At 39.7% G+C, this 19,860-nt stretch overlaps 1 protein-coding gene across 3 annotated transcripts; it reads right to left on the bottom strand.

The window, feature by feature from the left end:
• Nucleotides 1-4,647: 4,647 nt before the first annotated feature.
• LOC119721218 (DNA ligase 4-like) lies at nt 4,648-19,443 on the bottom strand (the record flags this gene model as incomplete). Of its 3 annotated transcripts, none has more annotated exon segments than XM_038191173.1 (13): nt 4,648-4,744; nt 6,190-6,236; nt 7,285-7,350; nt 7,744-7,824; nt 9,631-9,737; nt 10,582-10,686; nt 11,619-11,711; nt 13,471-13,621; nt 14,875-14,939; nt 15,058-15,156; nt 16,220-16,297; nt 17,704-17,987; nt 19,300-19,443. In XM_038191173.1, coding segments are annotated over 12 exon segments (1,211 nt in total), but the record flags the coding sequence as incomplete, so codon positions are not given.
• Between the last annotated feature and the right edge of the window lie 417 nt (nt 19,444-19,860).

Genomic DNA, 19,860 nt, shown 5'->3' with positions numbered 1-19,860 from the left:
TCCCTGACTCCATATAAGAAGAAACAGAGCAGTTTACATACAATGGGGAATTGTAAGGTCAGGGAACCAGTCTAGCTGGCTTGTACCCGTTCATAGGTGTGTAATCGATTGCAAACAAGTGCGATGGTCAATTGGGGCCAGTATTTGAAAAAAAGCCAGTGTTTTCCAACGCTGGTCGGCCGACCAGCGTTGGAAATTGATACAAAAATACCACTTTTCTTGAAAATGACAGTATACCAGGTGCCATGATTTTACAGGATGCTTTACACTGTCATTCACTAACAGTCCAGCAAGGTATTTCAAAATGATTAGGTAGTTTTATTTTTTGATGTTTGCAAATGTTGTATTTTCCCTTTAAAGGGAATGTACACCATTTTCTCTTGATGCAATTTTCAGTAGTAAGTGGATTTGGGGGATTAGAATGTTATAGCAAATATTGTTAAACTGACTTGTTTCACATTTTGGGCTTGAAGATGCTGGAAAAACTAAGAAAAATATAATATTCTTGTACTGATGTGAAATCAATTGCAAAGAAAACGCGGAAAAACTAATTATGAAAATTTAAGAGCAGTTTTTGAAGAAAAAAAACAAGTTTTCTCCAACGCTGGTCGGCCGACCAGCGTTGGAAAAATACCACTTTTCTTGAAAATGTCAGCAGACCAGGAGCTATGATTTACAGGGTGCTTTAGATTGTCATTTCCTAACAATCCAGTAAGACATTTAGTGATGATTTGATCGTTTCATTTTTTGATGTTTGCAAATGTTGTATCTTCCCTTTAAAAAGGTTTACCTGGGGACTCAGGGAAAAGGCCCCACTGTGGCTCTTGTAAATTGTTTCCATACAGGAGCACACGGAACACCTGGTTATCTCAGGCTGTTCCCGGTGCTAAACAGCAGGTGTTCCGAAATAGAACAGGTGGTATTCACTGTGGAATGTTCCAGGTGTTCTGAATCTTACAATACTTCCTCGACCTTCTAACCAGATTAAAGTTCAAGGATTCCTTCACCTTATCGGAATTCCTTATTACAATAGTGGGTTCAATTTGAGGAAAAGGATATAACCGGCTGAGGGTTTAACCCATTAGCAACTGTACTACAGTTTTTTACGTTGTGCTTTTTTACTGAAGGATCAATAGAGTGCTCAGGGGGGGTTCGGGCACTACAGGGAGTAATAGGCAGGGCAGTTTTCGGGTGCTCTAGTGACTGAAGGGTAAAGGGGTCGCTGTTGGCCCCCCTGGCCAGCTGTACATGTAGTATATGTTTGTATTTATCTTACAACAACCATTTCGTTTGTTCTTTATAAATCTAAGAAAAGGTGAAAACACCGAATAGAGTAAAGCCTCTGGGATTCCAGATTTCAAAATGGACTCTTCAAAAATCTTGCAATCAGGAAAATTCTTGACCACAAAAATCCTAAAACCTGGTTAAAGATCCTGACAAATTTCATCCCAGCTAAGCACAGATATTTGAGCATTGCAAGCAAAGAGAATATATATTTTCCCAATTTTTTGTTTAAAAATTACAAATTTAATAACCAAAAAATATATCTGCTGGGTCATTCCATGCCAACTCAACAAATGTTGCACACCATCACCTCTTGGATTTTTTTCTTTTTTGGTGTACTGAAAGATACTTAGGAGAAATGCAAATTCTGAAAATTTGGGGTCTCTACGACTTTTCGTTCTTGCGCAACAGCATTTTGAAATTTGAGGTGGGCGGGGCCAAAAGTGTGTCGCGTCACGAAATTCAATGTTTAAAGGGCCATATATTTAAAACTATACCCCCAGACATTTCAAACTTGGTAATCTGGGCTTTTTTTTGCTGTAGATTTAAAATATTTTAACAGAAAGAAAGTAGCTTGTTTCATTTTTAAGTTAGAGGGGCCCCAAAATGGCCCAAAACTCATCTGGACCAATGTTCGGGGGGGGTGTAAGTCAAAAATTGAAAATATTTTTTGCACCAATTTTTTTGCCTGTAATAGCCCCCAAGTGAAACTACTTTCATGTAAAATCTTACACTTATATTAACTTCATTGAATGAGATATAGCCCTTGCAAAAAGCAAATTTCTTATTTTTACGATAACTTGACCCCCCCAAAAACCAACGTCAGACATTCCGCCCCAAATTTTGCTTCACATATGTTTGAGGTTGGTCCTTAGTGAAGTCCTCTGAAAAGTTTCATGTTGGTGTCTAAATGTCTTCAGTGGATAGCTGGGCTTTATAATGAGTCTATATCTTACGATGCTGGTTCCGTAACATACAACTAAGTATGTACACGTACATTGTACCAAGAATAACAGCAGTCGGTACATAAAGAATAAGTTGGGTATGAAACTTAGCTTTCATTTGTACATGTAGACTTTTGATCAGTTGATATAATTGTTTACAGTTTCACAGGTGAAATTATGCATTCCTTGTGATGTAGCTTTGATGAAGTTGAATGAGTTGCATGATGGTTGGCTCACTAAGTTTGTATTGCCTTCCACCGCTATGTAGAAGTTCTGGTGTTGGTACGCAACACAACACATCAACAAATGGAATGTTACATTTATCTTCTCTTTGTGGCCAATACAATAGAGAGTATTTGTTGATTCCGTCCTGTACATGAAGCGGACATACACATCCTCATGAAGTTGTGATACATCTTCTACAATAGCAATGTACCAAACATCATCATAGATGTGCACAAACATATTTTCCTGGGTTGAGGTCAGCTGCTACAATTGGTGCATGATGAGTTTCCTGCATGAACTAGGTTCCCCTTATCCATAATGAAAACTAAGATCAATCAGGTTAAAACCATAGACCCTTTACTCAAACTGAATCACTTCTCTTTGGTTCAGGTTAGTGCTATACTATGCTGTGCAAGTGAGAACTGGTTAATGTATACATGTACATGACATGCATGCTGTGTGATGAGCACATGGAAAGAATAAGACTCTCAAGTCATTTAACCTAATTTGCCTATAATGCACACATAGGTCTACAAGCAACTGTTTATTGAGCAGGAAATGGGTAGTCTTGACCCAAGTCTGTCAACAGTCTATCAACAGGGATTTTGTTGTGCTGGTTCCGTAAAATACAAGTACATGTACTTGTATGTTACGGAACCTGCAGCATCGTAAGATATAGACTCTTTATAAAGCCCAGCTATCCACTGAAGACATTTAGACACCAACATGAAACTTTTCAGAGGACTTCACTAAGGACCAACCTCAAACATATGTGAAGCAAAATTTGGTGCGGAATGTCTGACGTTGGTTTTTGGGGGGGTCAAGTTATCGTAAAAATAAGAAATTTGCTTTTTGCAAGGGCTATATCTCATTCAATGAAGTTAAAGGGAATATACATCATTTGCTTTGGCTGTAATTTTCAGAAATGGATGGAATTGGGGGGTTGGAAATATAAAGCAAATATAGTTACACTGACTTTTTGGAGGTTTTGGGTTCGAAAATGCTATAAAAACCAAGAAAAACGATCATTTTCCTGTAGTCTGGTTCCTTGACTCCATATAAGAAGAAACAGAGCAGTTTACATACATTGGGGAATTGTAAGGTCAGGGAACCAGTCTAGCTGGCTCGTACCCGTTCATAGGTTTGTAATCGATTGCAAACAAGTGCAATGGTCCATTGGGGCCAGTATTTGAAAAAAAGCCAGTTGTTTCCAACGCTGATCGGCCGATCAGCGTTGGAAATTGATACAAAAATACCACTTTTCTTGAAAATGACAGTATACCAGGTGCCATAATTTTACAGGATGCTTTAGACTGTCATTTACCAACATCCTATTAAGGTATTTCGCAAAAACTTGGTAGTTTTATTTTTCGATGTTTGCAAATGTTGTATATTCCCTTTAATATAAGTGTAAGATTTTACATGAAAGTAGTTTCAATTGGGGGCTATTACAGGCAAAAAAATTGGTGACAAAAATATTTTCAATTTTTGACTTACACCCCCCCGAACATTGGTCCAGATGAGTTTTGGGCCATTTTGGGGCCCCTCTAACTTAAAAATGAAACAAGCTACTTTCTTTCTGTTTAAATATTTGAAATCTACAGCAAAAAATAGCCCAGATTACCAAGTTTGAAATGTCTGGGGGGTATAGTTTTAAATATATGGCCCTTTAAACATTGAATTTCGTGACGCAACGCACTTTTGGCCCCGCCCACCTCAAATTTCAAAATGCTGTTGCGCAAGAACAAAAAGTCGTAGAGACCCCAAATTTTCAGAATTTGCATTTCTCCTAAGTATCTTTCAGTACACCAAAAAAGAAAAAAATCCAAGAGGTGATGGTGTGCAACATTTGTTGAGTTGGCATGGAATGACCCTGCTTAGCAAAAACAGGGTTCACTTGACGCATCACTTGACGCATCTTTAGAAATGGCCTTCTTTTAATGTTTTCTTCAAAATGACAGCATGCCAGAAAGAAAATTTCACAGGGAGTTTAGTGCCAGTACTATCTTTAAACCAGTCATGTTTTCAACAATAATTTGGTCAGTTTCCTTTTGGATAGCTGCAAATGATCTACTCTACCTTTAATAAGCAGTTCCATGCAATTGGGCCAGTTCTCGCAGCAAAATGATTAGTTTAAGCATTTTTTTCGTTTCTGTTAAGGAGGTTAAGGAAATAAATGAGGCTTTGATCTTACTCCTTGATGTATTCGACTCGCTCGTGCAGTGGGAGGTTGGCCAGTTTCTTGTCATTGTACAGCAGAATGTCAAACACGCAGTAGCAGACCTGAAGATCTGGTAATAAATTAAGAGGAGGGATCGACAAAAGTGACAATTAGCAACAGTAACCATGGTAACCAAAATCTATGTGGCTCAAAGCTATAAGGCCAAAAAAAAAAGTCTCCGGTTTCTGGTATGCGCGCGCGTCGCCGTAGCCATGCGCGTCGGCAAAATGAAAGAGGTTTTTTTTCAATGAAAGATGATGTCTCAAAACCGCCAAACTCACTGGTTTGACTGGAATCCTGCTGCTGCACAATTTTTAGATTGGGTTATGGTCGAGAATAAGCTTTATGTGGCCTCTCTGGACTCCCATATATTTGCACTAAGTTTAGTCGGGCACCATTTGCAGTCATCAGCCGACATTTGAAGCAAAAAAATCAGGTAAAAAAAAAAAGCCGTGTCGCCGCACCACTTTTTGGGCAAGCTCCATACCAGAAACCGGAGACTTTTTTGGGGGGGCCTAAAGGACCTTTCCAATAACTCTACACAAATTTTGCAATTCATTCCACAGCTAGTTTTTTGGATGTAGGAGAGGCATGTTAACAGGAAATTATAATTTTTGACTAAATCAGAAGGAAGGAAACTATTCAAAACTGGAACTTATACCCTTAACATTGATTGGGACCAGTGAGGCTGGAAATAATGTTAATTTCTTTTTTTATTGAGTCAGTCTGGAACTTTTCATTTTGGGTTATGCCACTTCACTGATGCAATGTTATGGGCACTGTGTGTTCAGTGCTTTCCGACAGCTTGTGAGAAGAGAATTCCTGAGCTTGCTGGGGACAGCTTACTGATTCAATTCTTACAAAACACAGAACGTAATATCATAGAGGCAGGGTTCGACTTTAGCGGTAGACCGCTAGCCAAATGCTAGTCAAAACAGCGGCGGAGTAGTCAAACTAATCCTTTAGTAGCCCGGCTGGCGAGTCAAAATTGTTGGGCCACGGCAAAGATGTGAAAGGACAGGAAGAAATAAATCATTTCATTCAGAAAGCAAACCTGTATCAATTTGTTAAATTATTAGATCGGTTTATAAAAACACTGACAAGGTTGCCTCAGGATACACGTTTTACATGTACGCACATTGTTATTTATGAGACACTTTATAAAAGAGAAACATGTGGGCTAGTGAAAATGCCTGCGGGCTAGTTAAGAGTCTGTTTCAGTAGCCCAGGCTGTCTAGTAAAATAAAAATTAAGGTCGAACCCTGTAAAGGCAAGGTTATATAATAATAATCAATCCTGGAAATTATTGTTACCAGCTAAAAACCTCTTCAAGTTCAGGGTAGGAATACCTTTTAAATTTGGATGGAGGTTGTACCCCTCCTTCTAGAGCACTCTAAAATAAGATTTGCGATTGACATGAACAAATATGCCTGATTGAACATTTCAGATAACTAAAGTGAATCTTTTATTTCATTTCGAGAATTTGCTACTGATAAAATGTACTATAACACTCACCTTCGTCATCTTTCATGGTCTTGATGTCAAAATTCTCCCCCTTTGTCCTGCATTTGTGAACAAAAAGCACAATGTCCATTCAAAAACAACACATTTTGCATAGATGGTATTTTAATGAAGTATACCATGTCCCCCAAAAAGTGTCCGTCTAAATATTTTTGAAATAACAACAAGACCACAGAGTAAATTTCGATTTTTTTTTTTTTACATTTTTTTACATACTCCTAATCCTTGGCCCAAGCCCCCTTATGAGTGTTATTGAATTTCCCTCATGCCTTACTGCACAACATTTTTCAAGTTCCTTGCCGTTTTGTTTCAGTGTTTTGTTATTTAATGTAAGCTGCGTAAAATCCTTCATGTTGTGAAAAGGGCTGCGGTTGGGATTGGAATCATTTGCCTGGCTATCAGTCATCATGGCAAGACCTCAATTTAATGCTCAAGGGAAAACGATTTCAATCCCAAACCACACCCCTTTTTCACAACATTATGGATTTTACACAGCTTACCTAACAGAGCTCTTAGTGCCCCTGCCAACATACCAGATATGCCAGTTCATGGTTCATGCTGCGACTGATAATTTTGATAACTCAGTGTTAAAGAGGTTGTGGAATGCTGAAAATCGTTTTGTTTTTTATATTTTTTTTATTGTAGAGTAGACCCATATATATCATAATGACAAACTCCCATTCTTTTGTAATGTGTGTATATGTGTTTAAAAAAACGAAATTCATGTAGTATTGTCTTGCCCGGCGAGCGCAAAATTGATATCAACAGTCGTCGCTTTGTTTAGGCCAACATCGAAAATCGTGACGTAATAAACAGGCAAAGTTTCACCGGAACTACGCTGCAACGGGAGTCCTGTTTACTACGTCACGATTTACTGTGTTTTGTTTGCTGCCCCCAACGACGACTTTTACACAAATTGCACATTCGGGCCGAAACAGGAGCCGAAAAACAGCTTTCAAAAGTTCCTCTTGTATTCATTTCATGACAGAAACAATAGTCGTTCTGATTTCATCACATCTTAGGCTACATATACCCAAAAAATGACGGAAATGTCTTCGAGCATTCCACAACCTCTTTAAGACTACTTACATGAATATCTTGGTGTCTGGGTTATAGGCAAGCATCTCCCCATCCAAGATACAGTTACGTACATCCCTGAAAACAAAACAAAAATCACAATAAAAAATAAACTCAACAGACTACATATCAGATTATATTCTCGACTACGAAATTAATTACGTTAATAGATGGAGTTAGTGCCCCTTGAACAAAGACAATGACAAACCAGGAAAACCGCCAAAATACATGTAGGATTGGATAGCTCAGATGGTAGAGCACCGGAACGGTTATCCGGAGGTCGCAGGTTCAAACCCCGCTCCAGTCAGTTTCTTTGTTCAACTTTTAAAAAATTATACGGAATTACACGAGATTAAGGATTACACTAGATTAAGCTATACATCAGCTCACAATCTCAATCAGGTACCACTTTGAGCCGATATAGGCTTTCTGTGTGTAACAGGTTGATCAAATAACTTGGAAGAAATTTACCTTTTGAAGCAGTTTGCAATGTAGGGAGTCAAGCTGCCGTCGTGCGGAGTCTCACCAAATGATCGTGAGTAGTCATGTGATCTGGAAATTGATCCAAAAACAGAGGAAGGTTTGGAAATTATATCAAAATCTGAGAGAGGGTTATTTTTCACAACCACCAAACTATGTCACTGATTGTAGTAACTGCCGCTATATTAAATGCAATGAACTAGCCAGCCCAGGCTACATGTAGTTGTTCGGTGGTAGTTACAATGTCTGCACTTATGAAAAGGGGGTTGTTCATTCAAGTCCCATCCAGGCAAGCTTATGACAGTCTTTTCACAGGCTATCAAAAAGCGACAAGCTTAGAATACACATGACAAATCTCTTGTTCAATGATAAAATGAGAAAAAGAAATCTTACAAGAAAAAAAAAGGAAAAAGACAACCCAAATTTGTGAGCCTCAAGCACAAAATCAGTCGCTCGGACCACTTTTTTGAAAACTAGGATATTTGGCTCATCAGAACAGACATTGAATAAGCTTTCCAATAATGCATAGAATATGGGAATCAGACAAAAATCTGATGGCGTTATAGGCATTTTCAGGTCCCATTTTTCATCAATATTCTACGTTATCAGATGGAATTTTTGCGTGGAATATTCTACGTGTTATCTATCTCAAAATACGGCCGTGCAACTTCCGACAGGTTTTCTGCTGGAGTGTCACATGCATGAACAAGTAACACCGCGTTCCCACTTGAATTGGGAAAAGGTGGATCAAGATCCGGCATTTTGGTGTGATCGTTATCTTACCGCAATGAAACCACAAGTCACGTTCCCCACTTATGCTTGATCCACCTTTTCGAACGGAAATGTCGAGTCCGAAAGGTCACTCAGTTCGGTATTTAGCTTGCTGAGCGCGCGCTCTGTGGGAGTACGAGTGTTGCACGCTAGGACGGGTCAATTTTCAAACAGCGCTATCAGAATTCACCGACAAAATTATGCGATTTCACCGACATCAATCACGGATCCGTATAGAGGTTCTGTGCATAAATTAACTGGTGAAATCGAACAACGCTCATTGTGTGACGTCACATTCGCGCGGCAGAAACCAATGCATTGATAAAGGATTCCTTGGTTCTGAAGTTTCTCATTGGTTAAAAATGGTCACATGATGTACTACGACGTCATTTTCCAATTTTCTATAATCAGTACTACAGATTTGTCACCTCTGTACGTACCGCGTTATCGGCTATATTCTCATCGCATACTCGTAAGCTTTTCCATAATTCTGTGCCAAAGTAACCTGTTTTGGCGAGTGCCAGCTTTACACTAACACAGAGTTATTTATGGATGGAAACATGAGTAAAATTTCACGAATGTAAAAGGTTTAGAAATGGACTAATACGCAACGAAAATTGTAAAAGGCCTAGCATAGTTTTAGGATATACCACGTGCGCTGCATGCACGCATGCATCGTGCATGCGCGCGGTGCTAGCCCATAGTTCAGTGGTTGTTTATTGTGCATGTTGTGCACGTTGGGAATTTTCACATGAGCTACATGCCTAAAAACGTGTTTCTTCGTTCTTAAAACTGCAACATTATCGTGCCATTCGTGCACCGGGCGGATGTTGACAGGTCAAATTGCCGCATTAGATCCACCCTTTGCGTTCCCACTTGATCGTGACCCGTCAATTGCCGGATCTGATTTTGTCCAGAGGTGGATCTGATTTTGTCCAGAGGTGGATTAAAAAAGGTGGATCTGAAGGTTAGCGTTCCCACTACACACAGTTGCCGGATTTGATCCACCAATTGGGGGATCTGATTCAGCAATTTGGCAAAAGGTGGATCAGATCCCCCAATTGGTGGATCAAGTGGGAACGGGGTCTAGAATTGTCCAACTTGTACCTTCTTGAGAAGTACTTGTAATCAGCTCCTTCCTTGTGTAGCTGCATTCTTTCTCCATCCAGCTTAGTCTCAATGAAGAAGGGTTTGTGCTCCATCAGTCTCTCAACCTGTGGCAGACAGTCCACAAAAAAGACTGGTGTGAAGACTAATCACATGCACAGGAATATCAACATGGAAAAGTGAGTAGGAAGGTGCTTCCCTCACTGAACGAACACTGTGCATTAGACATCAGACTGTACTTTGAGACCACTGGTCAAAGGTCAGTGTGCACAACACATACTGTGTTCACACTTGTTTCAGGGCGTATGGATAATTGCAACCCTCTTAAAAGGGCTATGATTTGGAGAAGCACACAGATCTGCCTTGAGAGCAGACTGTTGCTGGTCCTTACATTATCAGATCTCCCAGTCTACCCTGCAAGGTTTGAACTATTGTTGGGCCGTAAATAATTTGAAGTTTGTAAAGGAATTATTCCATAAAAGAATTAAATCATGGAACCAATTTGTTTTGATAGATGTCTCATTCAAAACTGAATAACTTATTAAATTAGCGATTTTAAAACAGAAATCTATTTTGCAGGGTAAAACCCCAAAATAGCACATACATGTACATCTTTTAAATTTGTTAAGTTTATTTTAAAACTTTGCTTCGGCTTCTGCTTCGGCTAGATCTCTCAACTTCTCAATCACTGGAAAGCAACCATATGCAAATGTTCCAACCTTGGCCTTATATATCATACAATTAAAGGTTCCTGAAGCAGAACATATAAACACCAACATCTAGCTGTAGTTCCTCAAGTTGGGGACCAAACATCTTCTGAAGCCAAGGGTCAAAGGCGAAGCAGGAATTCTGAAGGGGCACCCAGTTTCTGCTATTTACAACAAAACCCCAGTGATCTCAATAATCTAATTCATTGCTTGAGTACGTCAGTGAGTCAGATACTGTTATTACCTGGGTGAGATTTGCTCTCATGCCAAGCATGGGGCTGAATGCTGAGAAGACGCTGATCCCTACTTCGTTCATTCGCACACCGGGGTCCCTCAAGTCAGCACACAGCTGCCAAAAGATTGACGCTCATTGTCAATTGACATCCTTATCATAGATTTACAAACACAGATCATGGTCACAACAAATATATATTTCAAAGTTTCCAGAAAAATACACAAATAAACGAAGGCAACTTCAATAAACAAAGAACCTACTCACAAAGCTCATTAATAAGTTAAAGGTAGCTCAAAATCTTAACTCTTTCAGTGCCAAAGTCGTACATGTACGAGGTATATTTGTTAGTTCGAAAGTGCCAACCTCGTACATGTACCAGGTAATGTTCGTACTTAAAACTGCCAAACCTCGTACATGTACGAGGTAGAGTAAGCATGTTATCACAAGGGGGCGCTCTCGCTCTTTCTAATAATATCATTTTCATTCAGATACGACCTGTATTTATTTGTTTCATTCGAGTTCTTGCGAGAGGGCGCAGCACTAAAACTCGTTTTTCTGCAAAAAGTGCGGAATTCCCCTGTGTGCAGGACAGTGTTTCAGGGTGTATCACTATGTATGTGACTACAATTGACTTTCCAATATACCAAGGATATACCAGAGAGCAACAACAAACAATTTAGTGAGTAAAACTTATTTACTTTTTTTTTTACAGAATTTTGAATAATTAACAAAAACGCTTGAAGTTGGGCACTTTAGGGTTAAACTTTTCAAATTTCACGAATGAAAGAGTTAAGAAGGGTGCATAACATCTAATTTGTAGAAGTTTTCAGTTTGAGAAAATGTAAGTATAATTTCTTGTGTCTTGTAACTGGATTCTGTTGCTAACAGACTGTACAACCAATAGGCCTGTGACAGACAAATACGTTTCAGCTACTAGTAACTGCTGTTTTATATTTGTGTTGTAAATGTTGGATATTTGTGTAGTCAAAGGGGCATGTAGTCAAAGGGGCAAGGGTTGAAAACAAGTGCATTTCAGTGGAATTTACCTTGGACAAGTTGTTTGTGACGTTGAAAAAGTCTTCCGCATCGGGATGGAACATGTGGAATAATGATACCTGGCTCAGCCCAGACTTCATATCCTGAAAAGGAAATTATCCAGTTATTATATTTACTAATTATCGAGGGAATAAAACTTAAAATGGAAAAAGGCTTAAATCTGTCACTTCTTGGCACCATGGCCCGTCACTGTTGAGGCACTTTTTGTGCAACTTGCTGTATTGATCAATAAAATGAATGTATTAACCCTGACGTTCCTGAATCCATCAAAAATCCACACCCCTGTTTTGAAGGATTTCGGCAGATTCAGGATACCTCCATATTGAAAAAGTTGGAGGATTTTGATAGATTCAGGACAGTAAGCCTAGCGGTACTGCAGCATTTTGATGGATTCAGGATACCTCCATATTGAGCAGTTTGGGGACTTTGATGGATTCAGGATCTCAACAGTTTAACTCCTGGGCTGTATGTTTGGTGTGCATGAGGCATATGCACTACACTGGGGGATTCTGATGGCTCACTGCTGGATTCTGATGGACTCAGGACACCAACATAATTTTGCATGACAAAATTGGTTTTGGCGGATTCAGGATACTTTCCAGTAAAAGTGCTCAAGGGATTAGGGTTAATACTTACATACGTCCAAATGTGGTCCCTATATGTTGATCACAATGTAAGGATACACTTGTTGCATAAAATAGCCATGTTATAACTATTGTGCTGTTTGTTTTTCCCGGTTTCCTTGGCTGTCTGATTATACACGAATCTGGACACACAATCACTTCTGTTATGAAGGCCCCCTTCAATGGCCAAAGCATTGTGCTAGCTATTGTTCAGATAATCCCTCAAGGGGCAGTAGCTTTGTACAATAGCATGCACCATGGTTTCTCCATTGAAGAGGCCCTCATAAGTGTACAGTGATCGTTTACTGGATACATCAATACATCTATATAACTATTGCTCCAATTCATTCAGTATCATTTCTTTGGATTGGTTATGTCATTTTGTCACCGACACCATGAAGTAACACTCCACGTGTTAAAGCAATTTTTTTTTTTTTTTTTTTTTCATTTTTGAACATTATTCATAAGGCCTACCATTGCACGAAGTTTCAAAGCTCCAAGAGCTTTACTTTAATAATTACGCTAATTATCCATGGCAACTTTTGCGCAAAAGTGACAATTTCCGTTTTCACGAAGTAACACTCAAGTTCCATTTACCATTGCAATGCATGGCGCACCCTGCTCAAATGTGAGCAAAAACGTTTTCACAACGTAACACTCTCCTTATATGAGTGCGCCTGTGCTGACCTGAAGTTGCACTTTCCTCGTGTTGTATACAGTAAAGAGTGTTACTTTGTGAAAACGAAAATTTACAGTTTCGCAGTCTTTTTTTCGGTTTCACGAACTAACACTCACCCTTTTTCTCTTATTTTTTGTTGCTTTAATACAAATACGGGTAAAAAACAGCAGATTTAATAAATTTAATTCATCAAGTGTCCACAATGAGAAACCCAACTAAAAATACTCTGCTGTTTTGATGCAAAGTGACGTTTTAGAAGGCGTTCAACTTCAGTTGCCGTTTTCTCCGATTGCTATTTTTACTGGTATGTACACGGGTGTTACTTCATGGTGTTGATGACGATTTGGCTTGGGCTTATGTTAATGCATCTGTTTGTCCATCACATGGCTTTGTCTGTCTGTACCTTCATGATTATTCTGGCAAGCGATTTTTGCTCCAGTCCACTTATTAATATGTCTGTAGCTGTCATTTTGACATGTTGTTGATAAATGTTTTGATCAATCTGTTTGTCCCTCAGTCTGTCAAGTTGTCTGTCTGTACCTTCATGATCATTCTGACCAGCCATTTCTGCTCCAGTGCGCTGGTGTTCCTCAGCAGGTGCATCAGATTCTTTTTGACCAGGTCTTTCTTCTTGGCGGCGTTGTTAGCCGCTATGCCGTCCAGGCAGGTGTTGACATCCTGAATGCTCAAACTGAAGGGAAAACAGTAACGCTACAACAGGTGCAAATAAAGCCTTGTCTGAATTTCATGGCTATTGCTTATAGTTGCATCTGTGAAGCCGTTTCCCATAGACACGTGTGTTATTACTATCAGGCATAGACGAGTAATTTCTGACGCAGTCTCAAACACAGAAGATAGCAAAAGGGTCCTGTCAAGTAATCATTATGTCCGTAGTAGTTTCCCAGTTGATTATATAGTACGGCAGATAGGTAATAATAATTACCGGCAATGGGGTAATAGGGAGACTTTCCCATAGACTTGTGCACAAATATTTTCCGAATTAAATGTGCCCTAACCCAATATTCCCTTGTCCTTTTTCCACGAATTTCGGTATTTTTACTAATTAGACCACGAGCAACACAATTTTTCCTCTACAGGGGGGCTGCGCCAATAGGGAGACACCTAGGTGTCTCCCTATTAAGCCCATGTCTCCCTACTATCAAAATTTCTACGCTAACGTGTCTCCCTAATAGTACATTTGTAGGAATAATAATAATTTGGGAGGCTAATTATCCTTACTCGCAGCTGAGAAGCTGAATTGCGAAGGGCGCAGCTACAACGTGGTCGGGCCGCTGGCACGTAAAGGTGCCTATGGCTGCTGGCCACATCGGCCCATATATGACCACGGAGCACAGCCAGAGATCAAAACTGATTGATTTTTCCGGAGGGAGGAAAACTGGAGGGCCCGGAGAAAAACCCTCGTGGCACAAGAAAGAATCATCGCACAACTCTACTCACGTATGGTCCTCAGCTGGGAATCGAACCAGGGCCACAGTGGTGAGAGGCGAGCGCCTTACGCACTTGCCACCCAGGCCACCATGGGTGATGGGATTGTGCCTTTGATGATACAAGCATGGAATTTGGCACATAGTCAGAGTATGTCATGAGAAAGATATATTTGGCTATAGGGCCATCGCAGATTTGTCCTTTGAAAAAATATAGGTAAAATAACAAGCAATGGCAGCCTCGTTATTCTACCTATATTTTTTTCAAAGGACAAATCTGCGATGGCCCTATAGCCAAATATCTTTCTTAAAACACACTCTGACTGTGTGCTAAATGCCATACTTGTAACACCTCCCAAGGGCACAATTCCCCCAAATATTTCCCCTATCTCCCCCACTATAAATTGTTGCCATTATTTTAACCCCACAAAACTCATTCAACATGAATCAACAATTAAGAAGAAGAAAAAAGAATGAATCAATATGATATTAAAGCTACCTTCCTTTTTCTGGACATCTGTTTCTAAGGACAAAGAATGCAACACTGGCAAAGTCCCCTGCTTCCTGCAAAGATTCAAACATCAAAAAATGACAATACTGAGGTTGCTTTCAGGAAACTGCAAATATATAGACAACGTGTTGCGTGACAAGATTGAAGCCTGCAATCAAGATGTCAGCTCACCTGTTTTGCAGTAGGGGCTCTGTAATTGAGCAGTTTCTTGGCATCTGTGCTCTCTTTAGCCAGGCCTAGGATCTCAATGTACAGCTTGGCCAAGGTATGCTACAAGAGACAGAGACACAATCAAGAGAACAAACTGAGATGGTTTATGCTCAAAGGCAGAATTTGACGACACTCTTGCCCGTCCTGATTTTCTTGCAGATGACATGCTTGCATGAAGAAGTAAAATAAGAAAAAGAAACAATTAGGTGGAGTGACTACGTCGAAAGATCAAAATGTTGCAGTTTTTTCTGAATGATACCAGAATCTAATTTGTGGAAAATGAAAATTACAAAGTTTGCATTTCTGAAACAGCTTGACCAGAATCACTCCCATTACTATTTCATTCAGTCTGGGGGTCATTTCATGTCAAATTACCCAGTCCCAATGTTCTCAAATTCAAGGTTAAAGTAAAGGTCAAAAGGTCATCCTACTTCAAATTGCTCTGACATAAAAAATAACAGTACATTTGGATTTCTTATGAAACCAAGATTAACAAATTTGGTCTGCAGGTTATGGAAAATCATTTGGAAAATTGGCGGCCACAGCCATTTTGGCAAAAATTGCCAAAATATGGCTGAAGGTAGCACAAAATCCGTTGGTCTGATGGCGCTAAAACTTCAAATTTCCGCGCTTTTTTTTAGCATTACTCACCCCAAATACTAAATAGGATACAATTTGAAGGGGTAGGGGTTTAAACTTTCAATATTTTTGGGGTGATTCAGTCCTTCTGATGTGAGGCTTGCGATCACACCCCCACACCATCGCACACCTAAAAGCTTCCCGAGAAGTGCGAATAATTGCACGCCTGAATTTCCCTGGACCACAGATCACACACCTAGAAAACCACACACCTAGAAAAAACACACACCTAGAAAAATCCAGGTGTGCCTTTTTCCACTCGCATATGATTTTCAAATCAGAAGGACTGGTGATTTGGCATGGAATGACCCTGGACTCTGGAACACCACTCTGAATCTACTTTTACAACAGTCAGTGTCAAATGGCAGTGCTGTTTTGATTTATCTCAGGGTAGAAGGAGAGGGGTGAGACTCGGGGTGGGGACAGGCCAGGGGTGGGGGGGGGATAGGGGAGGGTGCAGTGATACTGCGTTACATAATCCTACCTCCTTAATCCCATATGCAACCCTTTCTCTCTCAAGCTGGGGCAGCAGAAGCCGCATGACTGGGTAGAAGTTGTCTTTCTGTAATAAGTAAAAAAAAATACAGTAATATTCAACAATAACATCAAAATTGTCACAAAAATTGTCTTTGAAAACAATTATAACTGAAGAATCTAGCAGGGGCACAGGGAACAACTATGGACGTGGTAATTGGTATGCAAATCGATAAAGGAAAGATTTGTCAAAGTCTATAGCAAATTTAATTGAGAAGTGATATTTTGTTATAGACCTTGAAAGGGAATGCACAACATTGGCTTTTGCTGCAATTTTCAGAAATAAGTGCATTTGGAGGATTTATATGTTTTAGCAATTATTGTTAAACTGACTTGTTTTACGTTTTTGGCTTGTAGATGCTGGAAAAAACCAAGAAAACCAATAATATTCTTGTAGTCTGGTTCCCTGACCCCACTTAGATGAAATGGAGCAATTTGTAGACTTTGGGGAATTGTACGGTCAGAGTATCAATTTGGCTGGCTTGTACCCGGACCCGTTCACAGGTGAGTAATCAATTGCAAAGAAAATGTGGAATAACTAAATATAAGAAATATTGAGTAGTTTTTGAAAATAGCCAGTTTTCTCCAGCGCTGGTCGGCTGACCAGCGTTGGAAAAATAAAACTTTTCTTGAAAATGTCACCACACCAGGAGCCACAATTTTACAGGATGCTTTAGACTGTCATTCCCTAACAATCCAGTAAGGTATTTCGTGATAATTGGATAATTTTGTTTTTTGATGTTTGCAAATGTTGTATCTTTAAATAACAGAAGTAACAGCTAGTTACATACAAAACTAATCTGAATTAAAAAAAAAAAAAGGCATTGCCTACTTGGCCGGCGCTGGCTTTCTTTTAGTAAACGATATTAAGCTGGTATGGCACTGAACAAGCGCAGTGACTGTTTTGGGGACTTGGACATTTTTACTCTGACAAATCTTAGTCTACGGGTTCTGCACCATCATTATCATTGTGACATCGTATTTACGAGATGGGAATCAGACCATTTACAATTTCGGACATTATTTCCCTTAAAAAATCCTCCATATCCAAAAATCAGAAAAAGAAAATGTAATACTCTGTAATTAAATGTAGGAGTCAATTAAAAATAATAAAAAGAAGAATATTCTTATTTTGTGGTAAGAAAAACAAACATTCGAAAAATGTCGAATGGGGATCTGTTGCTTCCGAGTCAGGCACGCTATCCACTGGGCCAAACATGCTCCTTAAACAATGGTGGTAATTTAATAGCTTATTATGTAGGCCTACTTGTAAACACGTCAAAGAGGGCCCTGTACGATCTGCTGGCTTAATATCATTTACTAAATGAAAGCCGGGCTGGCCAAATATCTGCTATAAAGTCTGCTTCCAAATTGGACATATGCGCTGCAGGTGGAATTTTTACAAACACGACAAATCTGTTGTGTTGGACCAACCGTATCCGCATCGTTCTTGTGGAGCATCTTGTGAAACTCCCGCCATTTGTCCAGAAACTCCCGGAACATCTGTTTCTTGCCCTCGGCTCTGTGCTTCTTCTGGACCTTCTCCAAGAAGCCAGCCAGCTCGGCAAACGGAATGCGACTGGCCACAGTCACTGCACCTGTGGTAGTCACAGCAGCCGCAGTAGACGTTGAAGGTGCATCGTCCCCATCAGACATTGTTGCAGGGGTCTGGTGAATTGAAAGAGCGATATGTGTAGGAACTGACGACACCTGTAAGGCTGTACGAGCATGAGGAAATTAAAAGTGGAAACATTTATGAAAAGGAAACCTTGTGCAACAATAGATCAATGGAACTGCAGAGTGTGTGCACTACAAAAAAAATACATTTAAACGTAGTGACTATCGTTACGGTGCAGCCATAGGAAAAAATACCATTTTATTTTTTTAAAAGCCTGCACCATTTTTAAGAAAAAAATCAACTTCATGAATTAAGAGGGTTCATCATTATGATTATCATGATGTTATCTACAACAAGGAGTAATCTACAACATAACAAGTTGAAGAACAGTAGGCCTAGGGCCTAGCACGTAAATCAAGTTTTAAGGCAACCCATAAGCCAGTTCGGTATTATAACTGCGCATGTGCACATCAAGATTTGACGATTGTTCTTTTGGGATAAACATTTTGAAGTGGCTATCGTTACGGCAGCCGTTGTTTAGCGCCCTCTACGATACTTTTTTGATACGCACACAGGTATATAATTATTTGTTTCCCCACGTTTTAGTGAGCAGTGCGTCAGCTCAGTCGATAGAGGGTAGGATTTTGCACCGCGAGGTTGCGGGTTCGCATCTCAGTTTTGCACTCGAATTTTTTTCCTTTTCTAACCCGAGGCTTTGATGGATTTTTTTTAAAAGGGAAATAAAGTCCGAATTTTATAACGTTCAAATTCACTTTTTTATAATTTTATATTTTCTTCTCATGTTTTTATAAAAGTTGCAGTCTACCGTAACGATAGAAAATGGGAAATGCGTTACGGCTGCCGTAACAATAGCCACTACGTAAACATTTCACCATATGATATGTGTGCAAAAGTAGCAAAATTAAAGCGATCGTCGTATTCTGAAATAATTTTGCAAAAAGGAACCCCTTAGTTTTATTAAATTGGACAGCGAAAGTGATAAGGTGTCTGGTCATGCATGGACAAATGATGGAGGAATAAGCTGGTGTGTCCAAACTTTTGTGCAAATGAAACTTGAAAATTTCCATATCTTTTCGATTGCACAGAAAATTACACAATGCAGATTCGGTTACCACGTCCCCCATACATATCCTTCTGTACTGCGCATTTATCTGCCGCGTTTATCCCCCCCCCCCCCCCACCTGCATCTGAAATCACAAGGGACGGAGGAAGCCTTCTGATTTCAGAAGTACCCACCCCCCCCCCCCCCCCCCCCCCGACTATTTCGGAATGATACCGAACTGGCTTAGGCCTATTAGTATTAATCACTCCCACTAGTCCCAGTGATGACCAGATTATTATATGGAAACCTTTCCGGCAAAACACTTAAGTAGTCTTTCCAAGCAAATTACCCAAAAATTCTTCACGAAATATGCCACATTCTCAAAAAGGGAAGCAGTTGAGAAGCCACAACACAGACAAGATTGACATGCAGCAGACGAGTTTGGACAAGCCAAAAATCCAGCCTACATAAAAAGCGCCCTCATTTGTTAATAGCGGAAGATCATGGACATTTTTGAACAATAGGTGGCGCTATTCAGAACGATAAGGAAGGCTAAATTTAAAAAAAAATCCACGTTTTAATAACAGTCTAAAATAACCAAACTGTGTAAATTAATTTTCAAATTTTCCGGTTAACGTTACATAGCTCGCTACCCATGATGTTGATTTCATGTCGATGAATAGCCTAGTGGTTAAGCTGTCCGACAGCGGACCAAGGGCGGATACAGAACACAATTTTTGGGGGGGCCAAAAAAAATTTTGGTTCCCCCCAAAAAGTGGGTCAAAAAAATTACGGCGTGGGGTTCGGGGCCCGCTTAAGGGCCCCGAAAATTTTTTGGATTCTAGATGCTCTGTGGTGTGATCTGAGGCGATTTCTGACCACTTTAACCAATGTTTTTTTTTAGGAAAAG

Source organism: Patiria miniata, unplaced genomic scaffold, assembly GCF_015706575.1.
Source record: "Patiria miniata isolate m_02_andy unplaced genomic scaffold, ASM1570657v1 HiC_scaffold_13, whole genome shotgun sequence".
Lineage (NCBI taxonomy): Eukaryota > Metazoa > Echinodermata > Asteroidea > Valvatida > Asterinidae > Patiria > Patiria miniata.
This window is presented reverse-complemented; position numbering and strand designations above follow the sequence as displayed.